The 21,753-nt window shown below is 38.3% G+C and overlaps 2 protein-coding genes and 1 long non-coding RNA gene across 4 annotated transcripts in view; 2 read left to right on the top strand and 1 right to left on the bottom strand.

The window, feature by feature from the left end:
* Nucleotides 1-956: 956 nt before the first annotated feature.
* Nucleotides 957-2,829, top strand: LOC125247744 (gastrula zinc finger protein XlCGF57.1-like; the record flags this gene model as incomplete). Its single annotated transcript, XM_048159200.1, has 1 exon — nt 957-2,829. A coding segment is annotated over one exon (1,377 nt), but the record flags the coding sequence as incomplete, so codon positions are not given.
* Nucleotides 2,830-7,390: 4,561 nt separating this feature from the next.
* The window catches only part of LOC125277808 (zinc finger protein 729-like), a 118,697-nt gene continuing 104,334 nt past the window's right edge, over nt 7,391-21,753 (bottom strand). Inside the window, exons 9-11 of the mRNA XM_048206362.1 lie at nt 21,667-21,681; nt 8,770-8,798; nt 7,391-8,714 (exon numbers count right to left, since the gene is read on the bottom strand). Coding sequence (XP_048062319.1) covers nt 8,061-8,714; nt 8,770-8,798; nt 21,667-21,681 — 698 coding nt within the window. The 3' untranslated portion in view covers nt 7,391-8,060. The remainder of the gene's footprint in view (nt 8,715-8,769; nt 8,799-21,666; nt 21,682-21,753) is intronic.
* Nucleotides 9,793-12,336, top strand: LOC125249039. Of its 2 annotated transcripts, XR_007180479.1 has the most exons (3): nt 9,793-9,992; nt 11,062-11,186; nt 11,654-12,336. It is a non-coding gene; the product is annotated as an uncharacterized LOC125249039 (long non-coding RNA). The 2 variants fall into 2 exon arrangements; XR_007180480.1 differs by lacking the exon at nt 11,654-12,336 and having other exon boundaries at nt 11,062-11,575.

Below are 21,753 nucleotides of genomic sequence, written 5' to 3'. Positions count from 1 at the left end.
CTCACTAACAGTTAGTCGACTATTAGGTGTCAGCCTATACGAAACAATATAGTAATTTATCTTTTGTAAGACACTTTTAGTGTCAGAATGGCTGTATGTGTTGAGGGCGTGAAACATCATGAATAATGCTGTGATTCACACCTGAGGAGACAAAGACCCTCCGCTGGGCCTGTCAATGACAAATGTGAAGAACTAGAGAATGAATGTGAGGAGACTTGATGATTTAATGTGTTGTTTGTAGATCATTCACAAAATCAAGTTTACTTTAAAAGAAGTAATCTAACTATACATATTCTATGTGAATATATAGTCAAATTTAATTTATTCATGTGATTAAAGTTGAATTTTCAGCATCATTACTCCAGTCTTCAGAGTCACATGATCCTTCAGAAATCATTCTAATATAAAAATTTATTTGATGAACAACATTATTATCTAGCATAATAGTAACTTTAAAAAAATAGACAATAGTGGCATAATTTGGGCTCCAACTTTTAGATTGACATTTAATTTATTTTACTGAAAAGCTTTTAATTATTAAGGGACGGTCACACTAGACCTGTGATGATTTGATACACAAGATGCCTTATATTGTGTTACATAAAAAGTTACAAATGCTTTCCATTTCAGATAAATGTTGTTCTTTTGAATTTTCTGTTAATCAAAATGTTAAAAACAACTTGTTTTCAATACTGATCAAAATTGTTTCTTGAGCAGCAAATCATCATTTCCCACTACACAAACATTTTACTTGTGCCTATAATATTTAAAAAAATAATAACTGGAAGATTTACTGAAAAAAAATTAAACATTTATTTATTTTTTTCAGACCTGATGAAGAGAGTGAGGAGAGTGAAGAACTGAGTGAAGTGGAGGAGAAACATCATGTCAAACCTGGAGAAAAACCTTTGAGCCACTCAAAGACTAAAAATACATTTTTAAAGAAAAGAAGAGCCAAGAAATCTACAACCTGCACTCAGTGTGGAAAGAGTTTCTCAACCAAACAAAGTCTTAATGTTCACATGAGAGTTCATACAGGAGATAAGCCATTCACATGTGATCAGTGTGGGAAAGGTTTCAGTCAATCTGTACACCTTAAAGGACACATGAGGATCCACACCGGAGAAAAGCCATTCACGTGTGATCAGTGTGGAAAGAGATTCTCAAACAAACGTAATCTTGATGTTCACTTGAGGATCCACACTGGAGAGAAGCCGTATATGTGTGATCAGTGTGAAAAGAGATTCTCAATCAAACAAAGACTTGATCTTCACATGAGAGTTCACACTGGAGAGAAGCCGTTCACATGTGATCAATGTGGAAAGAGATTTACACATAAAAATAGTCTTAATCACCACATGAAGATCCACACCAGAGAGAAGCCATATATGTGTGATCAATGTGAAAACAGTTTCCCAAACAAAAAAAATCTTCAGGTTCACATGAGAGTTCACGCTGGAGAGAAGCCGTTCAAGTGTGATCCTTGTGGAAAGAGATTCCCAAACAAAAGTCACCTTGAGCGTCACATGAGAGTTCATACTGGAGAGAAGCCACACACATGTGATCAGTGTGGGAAGAGTTTCCCACACAAACAAAATGTTCAGCTTCACATGAGGATCCACACCGGAGAGAAGCCGTTCAAGTGTGATCAGTGTGAAAAGAGATTCTCAAACAAACAATGTCTTGAGCTTCACATGAGAGTTCACACTGGAGAGAAGCCATTCACTTGTTATCAGTGTGGGAAGAGCTTTACACAATTAGCACATCTTACAGGACACATGAGAGTTCACACTGGAGAGAAGCCGTATGCATGTGATCAATGTGGGAAGAGCTTCACACAATCAGCACACCTTAAAGAACACATGAGAATCCACACAGGAGAGAAGCAGTACATGTGTGAACAGTGTGAGAAGAGATTCACAAACAGAAACAATCTTAAAATTCACATGAGGATCCACACCGGAGAGAAGCCGTTCACATGTGATCAATGCGGGAGGAGTTTCCCAAACAAAAAAAATGTTCAGGTTCACATGAGGATCCACACCGGAGAGAAGCCGTTCAAGTGTGATCAGTGTGAAAAGAGATTCACATATAAACAAAGTCTTGATGTTCACATGAGAGTTCATACTGGAGAGAAGCCGTACGCATGTGATCAGTGCGGCAAAACATTTCCTGTGTTATCATACCTGAAGTCACACCTGAGAGTTCATACGAAGGAGCTGCACACGTGTGATCAGTGCGGAAAGAGTTTCTGTTTTAAAAGTCACCTGAAGATACACATGAAGATCCATGCAGTAGAGAAACCACATCACCACAGTCAGAAATCATGGTAAGAAGTTCATCTGTATATACTGAGTTAGTTTCCTAACAGCCACATTTTCACACATACATGTTTGAAATGAAAATTCAGTCAGTTTTTCACAGTTGAGTACAAAATATAGAATTTATAAGTCATAGTAATGAGAAACATTCTCATAATTATGACTTATTTTCACATAATAATGATAATTTATCATAGTCTTAATATTCAGAATATATATCTTCTTAATGACAGATTTTGTAATGAGATCAATGAGATACTTTTTCATAATAATGAGATGAGATACTTTCTCGTGATTCTTTCTTGTAATAATGAGATAATTAAATACTTTCTTGTAATGTTACTTTGTCGTGATAATGGGATACTTTCTCATAATAATGAGATACACTATATTGCCAACAGTTTTGGGACACCTGCATTCATGTGAACTTTAATGACATCCCATTCTTAATCCATAGGGTTTAATATGAAGTTGCCCCACCCTTTGCAGCTATAACAGCTTCAACTCTTCTGGGAAGGCTTTCCACACGGTTTAGGAGTGTGTTTATTGGAATTTTTGACCATTCCTCTAGAAGCTCATTTGTGAGGTCAGGCAGTGATGTTGGTGAGAAGGCCTGGCTCACAGTCTCCGCTCCAATTCATCCCAAAGGTGTTGAGGTCAGGACTCTGTGCAGGCCAGTCAAGTTCCTCCACACCAAACTCAATCATCCATGTCTTTATGGACCTTGCTTTGTGCACTGGTGCGCAGTCATGTTGGACCACAAAGGGGCGTGATTCCTTCATACTTTGGTTTCCTACTTTTGTTATTGTATTTACTTAGCTGAAAACTCACAAAGATTAAGCCAAACCTCATTAAAAGCCATATAATCTGCTGAAGTCTAACATGAAGACTGCATTAGTTCAGACAATTTCACTTCCTGAAAAACACCATCGACTAACAAAAGCACATCTTTGAAATGTCATGCAATATTGTTCTTTACTGGAACATTTTTCTGTTTTTATTGTATGTATTGATGGAAATAAAACAAAAATGATACCAAAGTATTTTGATATTTCACTTTTTCTTGTTCTTGTCTTTAACTGGTCATTTATTTCACAGGGGTCACTGGTTCTGTTTCAAAGTCTAGTGACTGGCTTCACTCCCTACATAGACAGCTTGTGTTTAAATGCTGACTATAAAGATCTGAGAAACTGAAGACACATTAAACCACCTTCATCTGTCTGCAGAGAGACATTCACTAAATACATCACAACAAAACACACTGAACAAACATACTGTGGGCAAAAGGGTTCTTAAATATCACAATAAATGTTTTATAAAATATAATCTTAATAAGAAACCTATGACAAGAACACTAGTGTCAGTGCGTTATATTAAACATCAGCTCAACATTTTTAAAAGCTGTTCAATTACTCCAATAGGTTTCTTAGACCATGCCATGGTGCAATGTGTTTTTTGTTTTAGGTTCTGTTAAACCTAGAAGTGCTTATTGGCTTTTTAACATCTCATTGTTGAGTGATATTTTTTTAGGGAGTCTTTCACGTTTTTTTGGGAGAACTACAGGTAAACTAAACGTCTCGGTTACGTATGTAACCCTCGTTCCCTGAACGAGGGAACGGAGACGTACGTCAGTAGTGACCGACGAATTGGGATATCGCTAGAGAGCCCTATCAGCTTTGAGTGAACTAAAACAAGCCAATGGAATTGGCGTGCGATATTTGCATAATGCGCACCGCCTCCGACAGGTGTATATAAATAGGAAGCAGATGCAATCGCACTCTGTTTTTCGCTGAGGAGACAACTGGTGTCCGCACAACAGCGAGGGTACAGAAACTGTGGCGACGGGACGTACGTCTCCGTTCCCTCCTTCAGGGAACGAGGGTTACATACGTAACCGAGACGTTCCCTTTCAGTCGGTCACGTTCGACGTACGTCAGTAGTGACCGACGAATTGGGATCCCAAATAAAGCGCCACAGTTACGAAACCCCTTCCAGTGCCCAGTGCAAGCTCTAGCCACCCGTCGCACCAATTGGGACGGTGAAGGGGGCGAGCTTACGCCGAGAGAGTCTACTGCTGTTCCGACATACCCACTAAGTAGACTACACTGGGGAAGCGAACCCGTAGGGGACGCTGCGGAGGCCACTACCTACCCAATGGGGGAGGAGTTTACGTGGAGAATACACATATGGACTGGCCCGGGGGGCAGTACGCATATGGAGTCCCTGGGATGGCTCCACCTGGGTAGGGGGAGACTCATCTGACAGGTGACAGCAGAGCTGGCTCTGCTAAGGGAAAGACACGGGCTCACCGTAGGAAGTTTAAACCCGTGGACAATTACACATATGGGACCGCTCACGTAGAGGAGTCACGACATATGGAACCCAGCCAACAGACAACGTCGGTGACGGATGTAGACCTGGCATCAGACACTCCGCAATGTCCGAGCTGAAGGGGGAGGCGGAGGAACTCGACAGGGTTCGCCAAGCGGGGAACACGACTGGAGTAAAAAATATGCACGTATCCGGCCCAGGGGGCGGGAATGGCATTGCAAGCCGACACTTAGAGTGGGTTCAACGCGTCTACCGGCTAGTGGAAGCGAGTACACGGGAAGATACCGGCTCTACACGTAGGCTATAAAACCTAGCGAACGTGTTAGGTGTCGCCCAGCCCGCAGCTCTACAGATATCTGTCAGCGAGGCGCCCTGAGCCAGCGCCCAGGAAGAGGCCACTCCTCTGGTGGAGTGGGCTCTCAACCCAAGCGGGCAAGGCACGCCTTGGGAATCGTACGCCAAGGCGATGGCATCCACTATCCAGTGGGCCATCCTCTGCTTGGAGACAGCCTTTCCCTTCTGAGGTCCTGAAGCTTCGCGTTCTGTCCACGTACACACGCAGAGCGCGGACGGGACAGAGCAAAGCTAGGGCTGGGTCTGCCTCCTCCGAAGGCAGCGCTTGCAGGTTCACTACCTGATCTCTGAAGGGAGTGGTAGGAACCTTGGGCACATATCCAGGCCGGGGTCTCAGGATGACATGAGAATCACCGGGCCCGAATTCTAGGCACGCTTTGTCGACCGAAAATGCATGCAGATCCCCTACCCTCTTAAGGGAAGCCAATGCAACCAGAAGAACCATTTTAAGAGACATTAGTTTCAGGTCGACTGATTGCAAAGGCTCAAGGGGATGACCCCGGAGAGCTGTGAGAACCAGGGTCAGATCCCAAGAGGGTACGGAGGAAGGGCGAGGATTCAGTCTCCTTGCCCCCCTCAGGAACCTGACGATCAGATCGTGTTTCCCCAGGGACTTACCCTCAACTGCGTGGTGATGTGCAGCGATAGCGGCAACATACACCTTCAGGGTGGAGGGAGACAGCCTTGGCTCCAGCCCTTCTTGCAGGAAGGAAAGCACGGATCTGACCGAGCATAATCGGGGGTCCTCTCGGCGAGAGGCGCACCATTCAACGAATAGGTTCCACTTCAGCACATAGAGGCTCCGAGTAGAGGGAGCTCTAGCGGAAGTGATGGTGTCTAAGAAAACGCTTGCGGGAGATCACTCAGAACCTCCGCATCCCATCCAGGGACCACACGTGGAGGTTCCACAGATCGGGACGCGGGTGCCACAGGGTGCCCCGTCTCTGAGTCAGGGGGTCCTTCCTCAGAGGAATCGGCCAGGGAGGGGCTGTCGCGAGGAGTGTGAGGTCCGAGAACCAGGTCCGAGTGGGCCAGTACGGCGCCACTAACAAGACCTGCTCCCCGTCCTCCTTGACCTTGCACAAGAGTTGTGCGAAAAGGCTCACTGGGGGAAACGCATATTTGCGCAGACCCTGGGGCCAGCTGTGTTTTCGAATTCCTGCTGCAGGTCCGCGAGCTTGTGAGCGGCCTCCCGTCCCGCCACCGAATGGTCGAACACCCGTCTCATCTCCTGAGACAGGGCTGGGAACGAGGAGCAGCACGGATGATCGCTCTCCCCGCTGTTCCCCACAACGCTGCGCGTCCCGTCAATAACGTCATTACCAACGCTACTCAAGACTCAAGTGCTCCTGGAGCTCCGTCGATCTCACTGGATCCATGAACGTGGTCAGATCGTTCTGTCCGGCAATGTAACAAAGACAGAGGATCCAAGTGCGAGTTTAACAATGTTTATTGACAGAATTCGCTGTACAATAACTTGACTGCAGATGAACAGATGCAGATGAGATGGTGATGAGCAGGGTGGAGCAGGGCTGCAACGGGTATCCGAGACCAAGGGGTCTCAGATACACACCTCAACAAGACACAGCTGGCAACAGATCACAATCAGACCATAAAGGGCGACGCCCACAATTACAAACACACGAGAGCGAGTCAATGAATCCATGAACCGTGACAAAGCCAAAGGTGACAGCGGCAAGGAACCTAAACTCCAACAGGTGACATCAGGTGGCAAACAGTTGGCAAATAGGTGTTAAAATGGAGAGAGAGAAAAAAATAAATAAAAATTTGCCCAGAAATGTATTGCCCAAAATTTTCTCACAGAAATATATTCACAGACTCGTTTATTCAAATTGTTTAAGTAAAATGACACGTGAAAGACTTTTTCTATATACTCTAATTATTTTCATTATTTTACATAATTTTCATAGCACAAACTGATTTAATAAAAGTAAATCCAGGCAAAACTGATAAATCCGGATGTAGGCAAGAAAGGCAAATCAGAACTACCAACAAACACGTAAACTTAACAACCGTCGAAGGACAACACTAGACAAGGAACATTTTATTTACATTTTAAAAATTTTAAAGTACAGATTAAATCAAAATCGACCCTATTTACTTTACTAGTCTTGTGGTGAACAATTAATCCGTGCAAGTTAAAACACAGAAAAAATTAGTTGCGGTAATCTTTAATCAAAATCTGAAAAGTTACTTCCGGTCTGGAATGGCGTTCCTTCTCTGATAACGTCAGTTTGACGGCTTGGGTTGAAAACACGTAAACCACTCCTCTGCAACCGTTAGTCTGCTATGAGCGAGAGATGGAGATGAGGAGCGCTAAAGTAAAAAAGCTGCCCTCTATTCAATATTCTGTTTCACTGGGAAATACGTCACAACACTGGAGAAAAGTCATTTTCAACTTCCGGTTCACACAGACTTTAAACATATGTGGTTCAGGTAACATGTGCATATAGTCTGCAAACATAAAACACAACACTGTTTCTTTTTGTTAAATGACAGTTTTAATGATCAATAATAACCATTATAAAAGTATAAGCAAAAGGTATAAGAAGCTACAATAAGAAATAAAGCAAACAATTCAGTCAAACGCACAAAGTCAGTGCTCCAGTAGGCTACAACGGTAAAGTTATGAAACTTCACTTTCACTTCAACAAATTATAGATTCATGACCAAAGATCACCTGTTATATATACAAAAGATGAATTATATCTCATGTGTAACCATTACAGAGGCATCAGAGCCAGTGGCAATCATCAGAAGGACTAGCCGAGGTAAGACGGTAAGGATCGATAAAAGGATCAAGAAGGATCAAGAACACGTCCGGGGATTTGATATTTTCTTTGGCTAGATGTGAACTTTGAATTAGATCAGTACTTGGGTAGCAGCTGATGAATTTCACAAGAACAGACAAGAACGCATATTGAGAAACGGCTAACTATGAATAAATGAATGAATGAATGAAGCATTTATATAGCAGATTCATATAGAGATCTCTTCTGTGTCTCTTCTCAGAACATAAAGATGAATTACTTATCATGATTTCAGACTGTGGTGATGTGGTTTCTGCACTGCATGGATCTTCATGTGTATCTTCAGGTGACTTTTAGTAGTGAAACCCTTTCCACACTGATCACACGTGTGTGGCTTCTCTCTGCTGTGGATCATCTCGTGTCTTTTCAGATTTGATGACTGATTGAATCTCTTGTCACAGTGTGAACACTTGTAAGGTTTTTCTCCAGTGTGAATTCTCTGGTGCAGTTTTAAATAGTTTGCTTTAGTAAAAGTCTTCTCACAATCAAAGCACATGTACTCTCTCACACCAGTGTGTATTTTCTCATGTTCATGTAAACTACACAGCAGTGAAAAACTCTTTCCACACACAGAACATGAATATGGCTTCTCCTTCGTATGAACTCTGAGGTGTGTCTTCAGGTTTATTGACTGAGTAAATGTTTTACCACATTGATCACATGTGAACAGTCTCACTCCAGCATGGATCTTCATGTGTTCTTTAAGGTGTGATGATCGCGTGAAGCTCTTCCCACATTGATCACATGTGAACGGCTTCTCTCCAGTGTGAATTCTCATGTGACGCTCAAGATTTTGTTTTGTTGAGAAACTCTTTCCACACTGAGTGCAGGTTGTAGATTTCTTGTCTCTTCTTTTCTTTAAAAATGTCTTTTTAGTCTTTGAGCGACTCAAAGGTTTTTCTCCAGGTTTGTCATGATGTTTCCTCCTCCACTTCACTCAGTTCTTCACTCTCCTCCTTCACTTCCATCAGCTCTGAAATGAAAGAGAAAAAAAGATTCATTTAATTTTCAGTACATCAAAATGAAATAAAACTTGCTATAAAATATCCTGATCATTTTGATGCATTTGCGTTTTCATAAATTAATTGCATATGTCCCTGAAACTTTAACATTAATCTTCCAATTGTTCAGACTCACCTGTCATCTCAACAACACAATCCAGAGGTCTGGGTGAAGATATAATGTGTGTACGTCTTTCCAGCGCTCCTGTGATGTTCACTTGATTTTACTGAATTTAGTTTCAATTTAATTTAGCTTTACGCTTAATCTCACTTCAATTTTAAATTCAATTCATTTAATTTAATTTCAATTCAAATTATTAAATGTAGATTTACTGAATTAAGACAATCAGCACTGAATGAAGGTCTTCTGGATACAGAATTTTCCAAATGGCTGCTCTGCCACTTTTCCTTAAATTAACATCCTTCATTTAGCAACTCTTAATTGGTGCTTTGTGGACAAATTTGGGCATGAAGGTCTCAGGTGTAATCCTATTTTTTATTTTTTTTTAATAAATGTCAAATCACTATTTTCGATAAAATCAATTTATGTACTTTTTGTGATTTTTTGTATTCATTTATCTCTAAAAGTACCATATTTTATGTAAAATAAGCTTATTGTTGTTATATTTATTTTAATTAAAAAAAAAAAATCATTCCAGTAAGACCAGACAGCCAAAACATAAATGTGGTGACTTTGGTGACATATGATGGTATAAAAATATCAGAAATATCAATAGTCACTATGACCATGATATAAGGAAAAGACAAAGTAGGAGATCGAGAAATTATTTATTTGTAAAAAATATCAATAGTAGTGAGAACTATTAAATATAATTGATCAATGACAAAAATATCTAATGAGGTATTAACAGCCATATTTTCACATCAACTTTTAAACTGATATTTGATTTATTTTCCTAAAACTGTGTAATTATTAATAGAGCCCGATCGATATATCGGTCGGCCGATATGAGCTAATTGCATTTAAATCGGCATCGGCGTTTATAACGGCCGATGAAACATGAGAAACAGAGTCTCATGCTTCACTCATGTTATGAGTGTTGCATAGTTTGCCCACCAGAGGGAGCTCTGCAACTCCCCAGTTGACAACAGCGCCAGAAATCCACCGAGATACGGAGATGTACTGTTTGATGGTGAGTCTGTCGTTCGTCATGTGAAATGATTGTAGATTTAGTTCATACACTGTATATAAAAACAGCGTGGTAGTTTTAGCTAACGGTCCTATCATTATCACTAATAAATATTCTGTAACATCACTTACAGCCGCTAATGCATTGCTATATTAGATTAGCCACAAAGCTAATACCATGTTTATCAGTGGAAGAGCGCGAACGTTAATAAGAGGTCAAACTATAACGTTAATGTTTAACTTATTCTAAATATATCTGCAGTGTTTCCCATTTAACTTATTTTAATTTTATTTTCAATTCATTGACATGGTTTTGTGGAATATTGAATTTGTTTGGTATAGCTCTTTTACTTTAACTTTAGTATTATAATTTATTTACAGTACACACACAGACTGTTAAAACTAGCTTCAACTGCAAGTAAAACTGTTAAATGTTTAAAACCAGACTGTTTTTTGATCATTAAAAAATATATACTTTTGATGTGCAATTGTTTAGTCATTGAGACTGTAATCTAAGGCTTTTTTTAACATAATCCCTTCTGGAAAATGGTTTATACAGCCCACATACATAGAACAGGCAGATAGTTTGCTATTGAATGTTGTGTAAGTGTAGTTTATAGGAAATGGGTCTAATATCCAGTTTATTTTCAAAATCAAAATATCGGCTTATAAATCGGCTCTTTTCGAGTTAATATCGGCATCGGCCCCCAAAAATCCATATCGGTCGGGCTCTAATTATTAAGGGCCGGTCACACTAGACTTTCCTTCTACTGACTTCCATTCATACACATGTGAATGTGGGACACCAGAAACACAAGATCAAGTGAAGTTTGCAGTAAAGTCGAGTAGATTGTATATTTTTACATTTTGAAATGATTATTGTTTGTTATTTATGTTTTAAAAGAGATTCACGGAGTGTGACATCATATCATGATCGTTTCAGCGTCTGTAGAAAGTTCACATGCTCAAAGTCTAGACTGACTGCATCTTTAAATGTGTTATTATCAGTGTCCTTCATGATTCACTCAACCCTGTTACTTCTGACATGATTTTCTGCTTTCAAAAACACCCAGGAAGTGACATCATCTGGGCTCTTTCTACAGCATGATGGGAGGACAAGAAAGAAATCTCAATCCATTAGTCTCAGTTTTTACACAAATGAATGACTGCATTCATCAACCCTGTTACCAAAGTTACTGTAAGAAGAGATTTTGCTCAAGTTACACTTACAACCCTGTCAGCCATTCTGGAAAGTTCATTTACTTCAAACATTTTGGTGTTCACAGTTTATTAAAAATAATAATGTTGTAAACTATATTGAAAATGCCTAAATTCTGGAAACACTCTTGCAAACTGTGAAGCAGATATTAAAATAATGTAAAATAAATATTTAGGTTGATCTGATGTTGACAATCATTATGAAAGTTTCTCAAACTTCCCTTTACTGAGCTTTTGTTAGAAAAGAACATTATGTCTCATTTCATAGTTCAGCTGTTTCTCTAAACGTGCAGAAGTGCTTGAATCTTTCTATCATGAATGTTGTTCAGCATCATGAATGAATGAAGAATAAACACCAACCTCTTTGTTCTTCAGTATCTTCAGTGTGTTTCATTCTGCAGGGTTCTGGATCACTCATGTTCTCACTGTCCTCTTTAATAAACTCAGTCTTTGCAGATTTCAGCTCTTCCTGATGCTCTGATGCTCGTCTGATGGGAATATTCCTGCATTCATTGATGAACTAATATGGGAGGAGCTTCACTGATGATGTGACTGATGTGGGAGGAGCTTCACTGATGATCTACTGCAGTGGGAGGAGCTGATCTGCCAAAATTAAAAATATATCAGTTACTGTGTTTATAGGGTTAAAGTCCAGATATCAAATTTTATATAAAGATTTAAAATGACAATGAAAGAGTATTTTGGGCTGCACTGTGATCCTTAAATACAGTGTTTGAATGTCAGAAAATGATTCTTGTTCTAAATAATGACAGTTTTTTTTTCTATATTAACCTCTTTTTGTATTTCACCAAATAAACTAATTGCATTCAGAATTTATCCATCTATCGTAAAGCAACTGAGGCTAATTCAGAACATTTTATTTCTAAATCAAACTTTATTCTGTTTCTTCATTAAAATAATGGCAAATATCTAGAAAAGTAGTAAAAAAAAAAAAAGTTGAAAGCATGAATACAGAAACACACTTATTTGTAGTCATCAAATCCCCTCAGTCTGTTGACAGCAATGAAATGAGCTTTAAGTGTCAATTTACAGCAGATCTGAAGACATCAGCATAATAAATGAGGTGAAAACAGGAACTATTGACATGAAATAAAGAGTGTTTTCAGCAGTTTCTCTGTTAATATTGATGATCCTCAGAGACTATCAACACTCATTCAACAAGACATTCAGATCATCTCACTTTATTCTGAGTGTTTGCTGTTAGAAACTGATTATTTGAGTCAGGATATATGAGAAAAGACTATAGAACTGCTCTATTGAAAGACAATACTGATATTTCTCACAATATGACATGGATAAAACAATACAGCAAACACAAATAGGATAACTACAGCAGCATAATGACAATGAATAGTTTGATATTCTAGTAACTATATTTATTGCAATAATGTAATTAGATGGAACAATGTGCAATTATTATAAAATATTTAAAAAATAAACAGCATCACAAAGCAATGTTTCCGGTGACAAACTTTTATTTACGTTTCTATATTAATTATACAATTATTTATTGATGTAAAATATCTCATGTGGCTCGTTATAGGCTTAATGAATTTAACACTTTCTGTTCCAGTGTTTTTAAATACTGTAAAGTAACAAAGATGATCTAAAGATGTTAAAAGAGTAGAAATAAAATGGCAGCAGCAAAACTAGAGATTGATTCCCATCAATTCCCCTCATATCTCAAACTTTGACTTAGCAGTTTTCACTATAAAACATGAAACAATCACACAAACGAACACAAAATCGCTCAGGTCTGAATTAATTCAACATATTTTCCTCACATGCTGCACTAAATGTTTATTTCAGCAGGAAGACGCCAGAGAAGACGCACAAGTATCGCTGTGCTCCATGAAAACAACACAGAAACGAGTCTGTCGCTTGATCAAACTGTATAAAGGCTCTTCTAAAAAAAAAAAAAAAAAAAAAAGGCTCTTCTTCTTCTTTTTTAACGGCGGTTGGCATCCAGCTTAATGGTGCATTACCGCCACCTTCTGTTCCGGAGTGCGGATCAGTCAGTAAGTTTACAGTATAATCTATAATATCCAGGGAGAGCAAAAAAAAAAAACCTACCTTTATATCCTATAATAAAGCCCAGTATCTGTCATAGTATTGTTTTTAAAGTGAGTTTCTGTACCCCTTGTTCTTTTAGTCTACTATGTTTTATTCAGAGCACAGTGTCCCAGTCTTAGTCTCGTAAGTACTGTTTCTTCTTTTCTATCTCCACCTCCCACCTTATTTACTTTAATACTCTTTTGGATATGGTATAAATGTCTCCCTTTCCCTCACTATCCCACATTTCTTGTTCATTTTTTCCCAGATTATACATTTTACTTCCGCTTTACTGATTCTTATTTACATTTCTACATTTTCCTTCTTTAATGCCTTCTTTGCGACCTTGCCCACTTTTTCATTGCCCTCCACTCCTATGTGCGCCAGAACCCATAAAAATGTAACTAGTCCACCTGGTGTGTTATCAGGCCCGGCTCCACGGGGGGGCCAGGGTGGGCCTGGCCCACCCAATCAGAGGCTTGGCCCACCCTGGCCCCACACCACATAACAGCCAATCACAAAATTAGTGTGATATTCAATTCAGCTCCAGACCAAGCTGCAACCTCCCCTTAGTAGTGCTGCTAAAATATATATTTTTTCTAAACATGTCTCTAAAATATGTTAAACCGTTCAATACCGCTTCTCTACAGTATCCATATGACAGCGAGTTCACGCACATCGCAGCCTCCTGTCACTCACTCAGCGCAGCGGCAGGCCTCGAGACTCTCGTTCGGTCCGGTTGAAGCGTTTTTGTTATGATAACAACTGATACGACAACTTTAGCATTCGTTCATTCAGTGTTTCCCATTAATGACCCTGTGCGCCGCCACCGTTTCATAATGAACCGAAAATTTAAAACATAAATGGTCTCTACATTGTATTTTGCCAATGAACTAAAATCGAAACCGTAATGGCTTTGTGCCTTAATAAAGCACCAAAATATATACAGTGATTAAGTATATATTTAGTCTGTTTGTGCTGCGTGTTTTAAAGAGAAGTGCGCACTTTGCTCACACGATCAGCTGGCGATTTGGTGATCAAAATTAAAGCTCAAGGATTAGAAATTGGCTACAAACTAGTATTTTAATTTTCCTATACGTTGTGTAAAGTAGCCTAACCAATATATATATATATATATATATATATATATATATATTAGATTGCATTTGTTACAATAGCCTATATGGATATTACTGTCATATGTATAATTATATAGGCCTAAAACATTATTATATTATTATTTTATTGTTATAATTGTTTGGCATCCTAAAACACCTAAAACGATGTAGACTTTATATCACAACTAAAAATATGTTTGAACCCTCTTTAATGTCCAGGTACAAGTCAATGTTGTTTTTGGTCAATTTGCACACTGTACATGGGTTGAAGCTCTTAATTTTGAGCTTCCAAAGTGCACCAGATTGATGCATTTAACCTTAAAATGTACAAAATTTTCTTACGGGGGTGCATGCCCCCGGACCCCCCTAGAGGAGGTATTGGACAAAAGTTCTAATTTCGTACAGTATAAACAGCTCGTGCAAAAAAATTAAAATAATAAATGTTGCAAATATTATTTGTGTTATCTCACATTATATTTTGTAATGTGATTTTTCAAAATAGTATAATAGTTTATAACAATAACAATAACAAACAACCCTAACAATTTCCTTATCTATATCAATAGACATGTGAGATTAAAGCATTAAAGCCCCCCACCAATCCGACCGGCCCACCTGGAATATAATTTGGCTCACCTTTCATCTCATATCTGGAGCCGGGCCTGTGTGTTATTCTTGTAACTGAGTAGAGAATATCCTGTCGACTTGAATGGAACGATATTAGACTAACTAGAGCTGAAGCTGAGTCTGTACATAATATGATTTTGTCAGTTTTTCCTTTTTCCACCCAATGCAAAGCAACTAAATTTGCAACCATCTCCACTACATACTGCTAATTTTTTTTTTTTTTTTTTTTTTTTTTTTTTTAATGCAAACAGACAATTACAATATTTACAGAAAACAAATTAAATGCAGAAAACAAATACAAAGACCAACAAAACATACATAACAGTACAATTAGGGTGTGTTTGTGTGTGTGTGTGTGAATGTAAGTGTAACTGGGTGTGGTAGTGGAGATATATATGAATATATATGACAATAATAATGATGAAGAGGGTAATAGTATCACACAAGAGGGGAAAAAAAAAAAAAAAAAAAAAAAAAAAACTGATAAATGAGGGATGTGAAAGATGACAAAAGCAATAGTAATAGCAATATTAATAATAATAATAATAATAATAATGATGATAATAATAATAATAGCAACAGTAATAACAAAAATAATGATAAATCCAATTAATAAGAAATGACAAATAGTAATACTAGTATTAGCAGTAGTAGTAATGATAAACATATTAACGAATATACTCATTTCATCCGGAATGAGGGGGGAGGTTAAAGGATCAGGAAGAGGACAAATAAGATAATAGTAGTAGTAGTAATAGCAATAATAATAATAATAATAATAATATTGATACAGCCATTGATAGTAATGATAATAGTAGTAATTATAATAGCAATAATAATAATAATAATAATAATAATAATGAAAATATTGATACAGCTATTAATAATAAGGTTTTATAAAGCTGCCTCTGACACCCTTCATGGCCATGGGATAGAATAGACCCCCGCCAGCGTCATGTTGCAACAGGCTATCAAGGTGAGGTGCTGTGAGGGCCAGGGTCCCAAACCCCATACTCAACCCCAGCCGTCCCACACATGCCACGCTTACCCTGCCTTTGTTTTTTTTTTTGTTTTTTTTATTATGTTTTTTTTATGTTTTTTTTTATAAATATGGTAGCTTTCATTGTTATACTCATGATATGTTTGTCAACTAGTGTATAATGCATTAAAAAAGTATGGCGTGCAGCATGGAACCAGCCCAGTGCAAAGCCCAGGCCGCCACGCACACGCCACACTTACCCTCTGTGTGCTTTTTTTTTCTTTTTTGCGCTTTAAACTTGTTTTATATTCCAAATGAATGTGTGTGTGCACCTCATCTAACATGTGAAGCATTAAAACAGCGAGACAAGTGCTGAGCCAGCCGGAGACAAGAAAACCCAGGTGAAAGTACAAGCTGGAGGGCGAAAGCCCACGGCCCCCGGCCCCACACCACACTAACCCACAACTAATCAGAACCGCACATGGCAGGGGCTAGTATGCCACAGCCGACCAGGATCCAGAAGCAGCGAGAGAGAGAGCGAGAGAGCGAGAGAGAGAGAGAGAGAGAGAGAGAGAGCGAGAGAGAGAGATTTAAATGTAATCTTTTAAGTATTTTATTTATATTTAATATTAATTGGTGTTGCTATCTCTTCCTGACCCCCACCCCCAGTTATGTGTGAGTATTAATGGTGTATCATTGAGGATGGCTTCAGACAAAGAAGGTCAGTTGATTCATGACTGTTGGAAGTTAAAGAGAGATAACCAAGAGGGGTGTAATTCTGGTGTATTATTGTGAGTGGAGTTAGACAAGTTTTCCATGGAGATGTACTCTATTAGTAAATTTTTCCAAGTTGTAATGTGTATGGTGTTCCTTGATTTCCAGTTCATGAGGATAGTTTTCTTGGCGATAGTTAGAGCCACCAGGAGTAATTGACTGTTTGTATTGTTTAAATTGATTATGGATATGTCACCTAATATACAGAGGGAGGGAGACAGCGGGATGTGACATCCCATAAGATTGGATAGTGAGTCAGTAACGTTTTCCCAGAATTTTTTAACTGAAGTGCAATCCCAAATAGCGTGTAAATAGGTGTCTGGAGTATTTTGTGTGCAATGTGAGCATGTTTCTGAAGCGAAACCCATTTTAAATAATTTCCGTCCAGTTAGGTGAAATCTATGAAGTACTTTATACTGTATAAGTTGTAAGTTGGCGTTTTTTTGTCATGAAATAGATATTTTTGCAGATTTGTGTCCAGAAAGCGGCATTAGGAGCAATGGATAAGTCAGATTCCCATTTAGCATTGGGTAGGCTTATTGAATTGTCTGATTTGGATATTATTTTATATATTTTGGAAAGTAGTTTTTTTGGAGAGGTTATATTAATTAGCTCTGAGATTGGAGGGGGAAGGTCTAGATTAATTGTCTGAGTGTCAATTTTTGATTGAATAGATGATTTGATTTGTAAATATTCCAAAAAACAATTACTCCCAATGCCGTATTTCTGGACCAAGTGGGAAAATGGTGCCAATTTATTATTAAGGAGGATATGTTGAAGTTGTGTGATGCCCTTATTTACCCATGTGCGTAAGTTGAGTGGCTTCTTGTCAACAATAAAATCTGGGTTATTCCAGATCGGGGTGTATTTAGATGGTGCAATAGGGGTGTTTGTGATTTGATGAAATTTCCACCAGGCTGTCAGAGCTGTGGCTATTGTTGGTGTTTTAAAACAGTGATGCTTTTTGATTGTCTGATTGTAGAAAGGTAATTCTGAAATGTTAATGTCTTTACAAATGGACTGTTCAATATCTAGCCATGTGCTTTCTGATGGGTTTGGGTGAATCCATTTGTATATGTTTTGGAGCTGGTTAGCCAAAAAGTAGTGGTAGAAGTGTGGTACTTCCAGTCCTCCTTGTGTTTTTGGTTTTTGTAGTGTAGATAATTTAATTCTTGGGGTCTTATTTTTCCAATAGAATTTAGTGACAATTGAATCTAGTGATTTAAACCAGGTGAGGGTGGGTAGTGCTGGGGTCATTGTAAATAAATAGTTTAATTTAGGGAGTATAGCCATTTTAATTACTGATATTCTGCCCATAATGGATAGTGGTAAATTCATCCAGCGATGCAGGTCATCATTTATTGTTTTAAGTAATGGAGTAAAGTTGAGTCCAAACAGCTCTGACAGCCTGGGGGAAACCTTAATGCCTAAGTATGTGATAAAGTTGGTGCACAAAGGAATAGGTGGTGTCTGGGATGTCACATCCAAGCTATTGGAATGTAATGAAAGTATGACTGATTTACTCCGGTTGATAGAGTATTCAGAGATATTTGAGAATGAATCAATGAGTTTAATGGTTTCTTGTAATGATGATGTGGGGTCTTGTAAATATAGTAATATGTCATCAGCGTAAAGACTAATTTTGTGCTGCATGTTTAGTGTTTGAATTCCTTTAATGTTGCTGTTTTGACGGACGGCTGCTGCTAATGGCTCAATGAAAATGGTGAATAATGAAGGGGAGAGTGGGCATCCTTGTCTAGTCCCCCGTTGCAGTGTAAAGATACGTGATGTTAGTCCATTGGTGATGACAGTGGCTGAAGGTGATGTATACAGAATTTTGATCCAATTAATGAATGACTCCCCAAAACCAAACCTTTCTAATGTGGAAAACAGGAATTTCCAATTGACCCTATCAAAAGCTTTTTCTGCATCGAGAGTAACTATGATGGTTTTGGTATTTTGAGTTGATGAATAATGTATTAAGTTAAAAAGTCTGCGTGTGTTGTTGGATGAAAGTCTACCTTTGATGAAACCGGTTTGATCTGGATGGATTATAGATGGTGTGACTTTTTCTATTCTATGTGCTAGTGCTTTGGCAATGATTTTAATGTCTACATTGATTAGGGAAATCGGACGATAACTTGACGGTGATGTTGGGTCTTTATTTGGTTTAAGAAGAAGTGAAATTGTGGCTGAGTTCATACTATCTGGGAGTTTTGATTTTTGTTTTGATTCGGTAATCATACGGATGAAGAGTGGTGATAAAATGGACCAAAAGTGTTTGTAGAACTCAGCAGGGAATCCGTCGGGGCCTGGTGCTTTATTGTTTGGCATGAGTTTGAGGGCATTAAAAAGATCATGTTCTGATAAGGGAGATTCAAGAGTATTTATTTGATGTTTACTGAGTTGAGGTAGGTTGATATTGTTGAGAAATGAGTCAATGTCTTTCTGATCTGGGTCTTTTTCAGAGGAATATAATTTACTGTAAAAATTTTGAAAGATTTGATTTATTTCCTCTGGTGAGTTGGTGGATTTCCCTGCTGTGTCTATAATCACTGGTATTGTAGCCTTTTCCTTATTTTGTTTGATCTGATTTGCCAAATATTTACCAGATTTGTTATTATGATGGAAGTTTTCTTGTCTTAGCCTATGAATTAGGAATTGTGTATGTTTATTGATTAATTCGTTCAATTTGAGTTTATATTTTCTTAATGAATCCTGTGTTTCTTCTCTTGGGTTATTTATGTTAATGTCTTCTAGTAATTTGATTTTTTGTTCCAGTTCAGCTTGTTGATCCTTTTCTTTCCTTTTTTTGTAAACGGAGAATGAAATTATTTTTCCTCTTAGTACTGCTTTTCCTGTTTCCCACAGAAGAGATGGAGATGTTTCCGGGGAGTCATTCATCTCTAGAAAGCATGCCCACTCTCTTTTGAAATAACTGTCAAAATCATGGTCTTTCAGAAGAGATGTGTTAAATCGCCATCTGGTAGTGGGTTTATGTTGATTAATTGTGTTCCATTTTAATGTTACCGGAGCATGATCACTAATGACTATTGGATGGATCTTCGATTCAGAAATATTTGATATGATAGAATTACTGGTGAGAAAGAAGTCAATGCGGGAATATGAGTGGTGAACTGGTGAGAAAAATGAGTATTCCTTACTATTAGGATGCTGTAGGCGCCAATTATCGCCAAGACCAAAATCACTCATGAACTGTTTTATGGTTTCTGCAGATTTGCAAATGCGTTTATTGCCTAAACTATTACATCTATCTATTGTTGGATCTAGAACTGTATTGAAATCGCCTGCGATTATGACAGGACAATTAGAAAAATTTGAAATTGAAGAGAAAAAGGTCTGGAAAAAGGATGGGTCGTCTGTGTTTGGGCCATACAAGTTGCCAATTGTGACTGGGTTATTATTAATGCAGATGTTTATGATAATGAAACGTCCTTCAGGGTCTGTAATGGTGGAATTATGAACAAAAGAGATTTTTTTATTGATTAGAATGCATACTCCTCTTTGCTTTGTATTGTAGTGAGCTGAGAATAAATGACTGAAATTTGATGATTTAATTTTGTTATAATCTGATTCTGATAGATGAGTTTCTTGCAGGAGACATATGTCAGCTTGTAGTTTATTTAAATGGTTAAAAACTTTGACCTTCTTTGTCTGAGAACCAAATCCACGAATGTTCCAGGTTACAAAGGTGATAGATGACATGTTTTAAAAAAAAGATAAATAAATAAACATAAATGTATATTAATGTGTGGGTCTGTTGGTACTGTACAAATGTTAGTGTATGTATTCAAGTGAGTGTAGTAGTGTATATGTGTGTGTGCATAACAATACAGTGTTGCTGGCAGACTAACAAAAAAACAGATACACAACTGACAGAATATACACAGCGAAACAGCAACAACAAAACAGAAACCATTAAATAGAAACATATGGTGGAACATGGGAAGGGGGACACGAGACCTAGGTGCAAAAGTAGGACCACATTTAATATATTAAAGAAAAAAAAAAAAAAAAAAAAAAAAAGTGTGTTTAGTTCAGTTTATGATTATGGCAGTTATTGGCTCAGGAATGGGAGTGAAGTGTTTAGAAAAGCCAAGGAGTAATGTCCTTATCACGATATAGTTGTCCATCTATGTATAATTTGTCCACTGTAATGATTGCCTTTTTTCCTTCATTTATTTTCTGTTTTCGGATTGGGAAGAGTTGTTTCCGGCGTTCGAGAATGTCCTTTGGATATTGTTCATTGAGTCCATAGTTTGTGCCTTTGAGTTGTCTGCCTTGCCTTTGAACCAGTTCTTTGTGTTTATAGTGTTCGAATTTTGCGATGATCGCTCGTGGACGGTTGTTGTTGTTTTTGGATCTGATACGGTGAACACGGTGAAAGGTGATGCTCTGTACTGTTTCCGCTGATAATTTGAGTTGTTTTATCATGAAGTCCTTCACTGATTTTTCGGGGTCGTCTGGAGTTTGTTCCGGGATGCCTGTGAAGACTAAATTGTCCCTCATGCTGCGCGATTGTAAGTCCAAAATGTTTTCCTTCATGGATTTATTTTCGGCGACAACGGAAGTGAGTTGAATGGTAAGTGCGTGAACAGAGTCCTTTAGAAAGTTATTTTCTTTAGTGAGAGTGTCTATTTGTTCTTGACTGAATTCTAAGCTGTGCCGCAATTCCTGGAATTCCTTGTGTATAACTTCTATAAGTGCAATCCTGGTGTCAAGTCCGGTGAGTTTGTTTTCAATTGAAAGCAAGATGTCGCTTACCTCAGTGCAGCACGGCGGTTTGGGTGATGTGGATGGCGTTGTACTTGGACTGAAAGGTGATTCGGGACGAGGTCTCTTGGAGTTTGGAGTGAGGTTACTTATACTTTTTTTGTTGTGATCTGGTTTCTCCCTGTTCATGGTGCAGCAGAATGTGTTGTAGTGTGCGTCGATATATTCTTCAAGATGATCCA

This window comes from Megalobrama amblycephala, linkage group LG1, assembly GCF_018812025.1.
Source record: "Megalobrama amblycephala isolate DHTTF-2021 linkage group LG1, ASM1881202v1, whole genome shotgun sequence".
In the NCBI taxonomy this organism is placed as follows: Eukaryota; Metazoa; Chordata; class Actinopteri; order Cypriniformes; family Xenocyprididae; genus Megalobrama; species Megalobrama amblycephala.
This window is presented reverse-complemented; position numbering and strand designations above follow the sequence as displayed.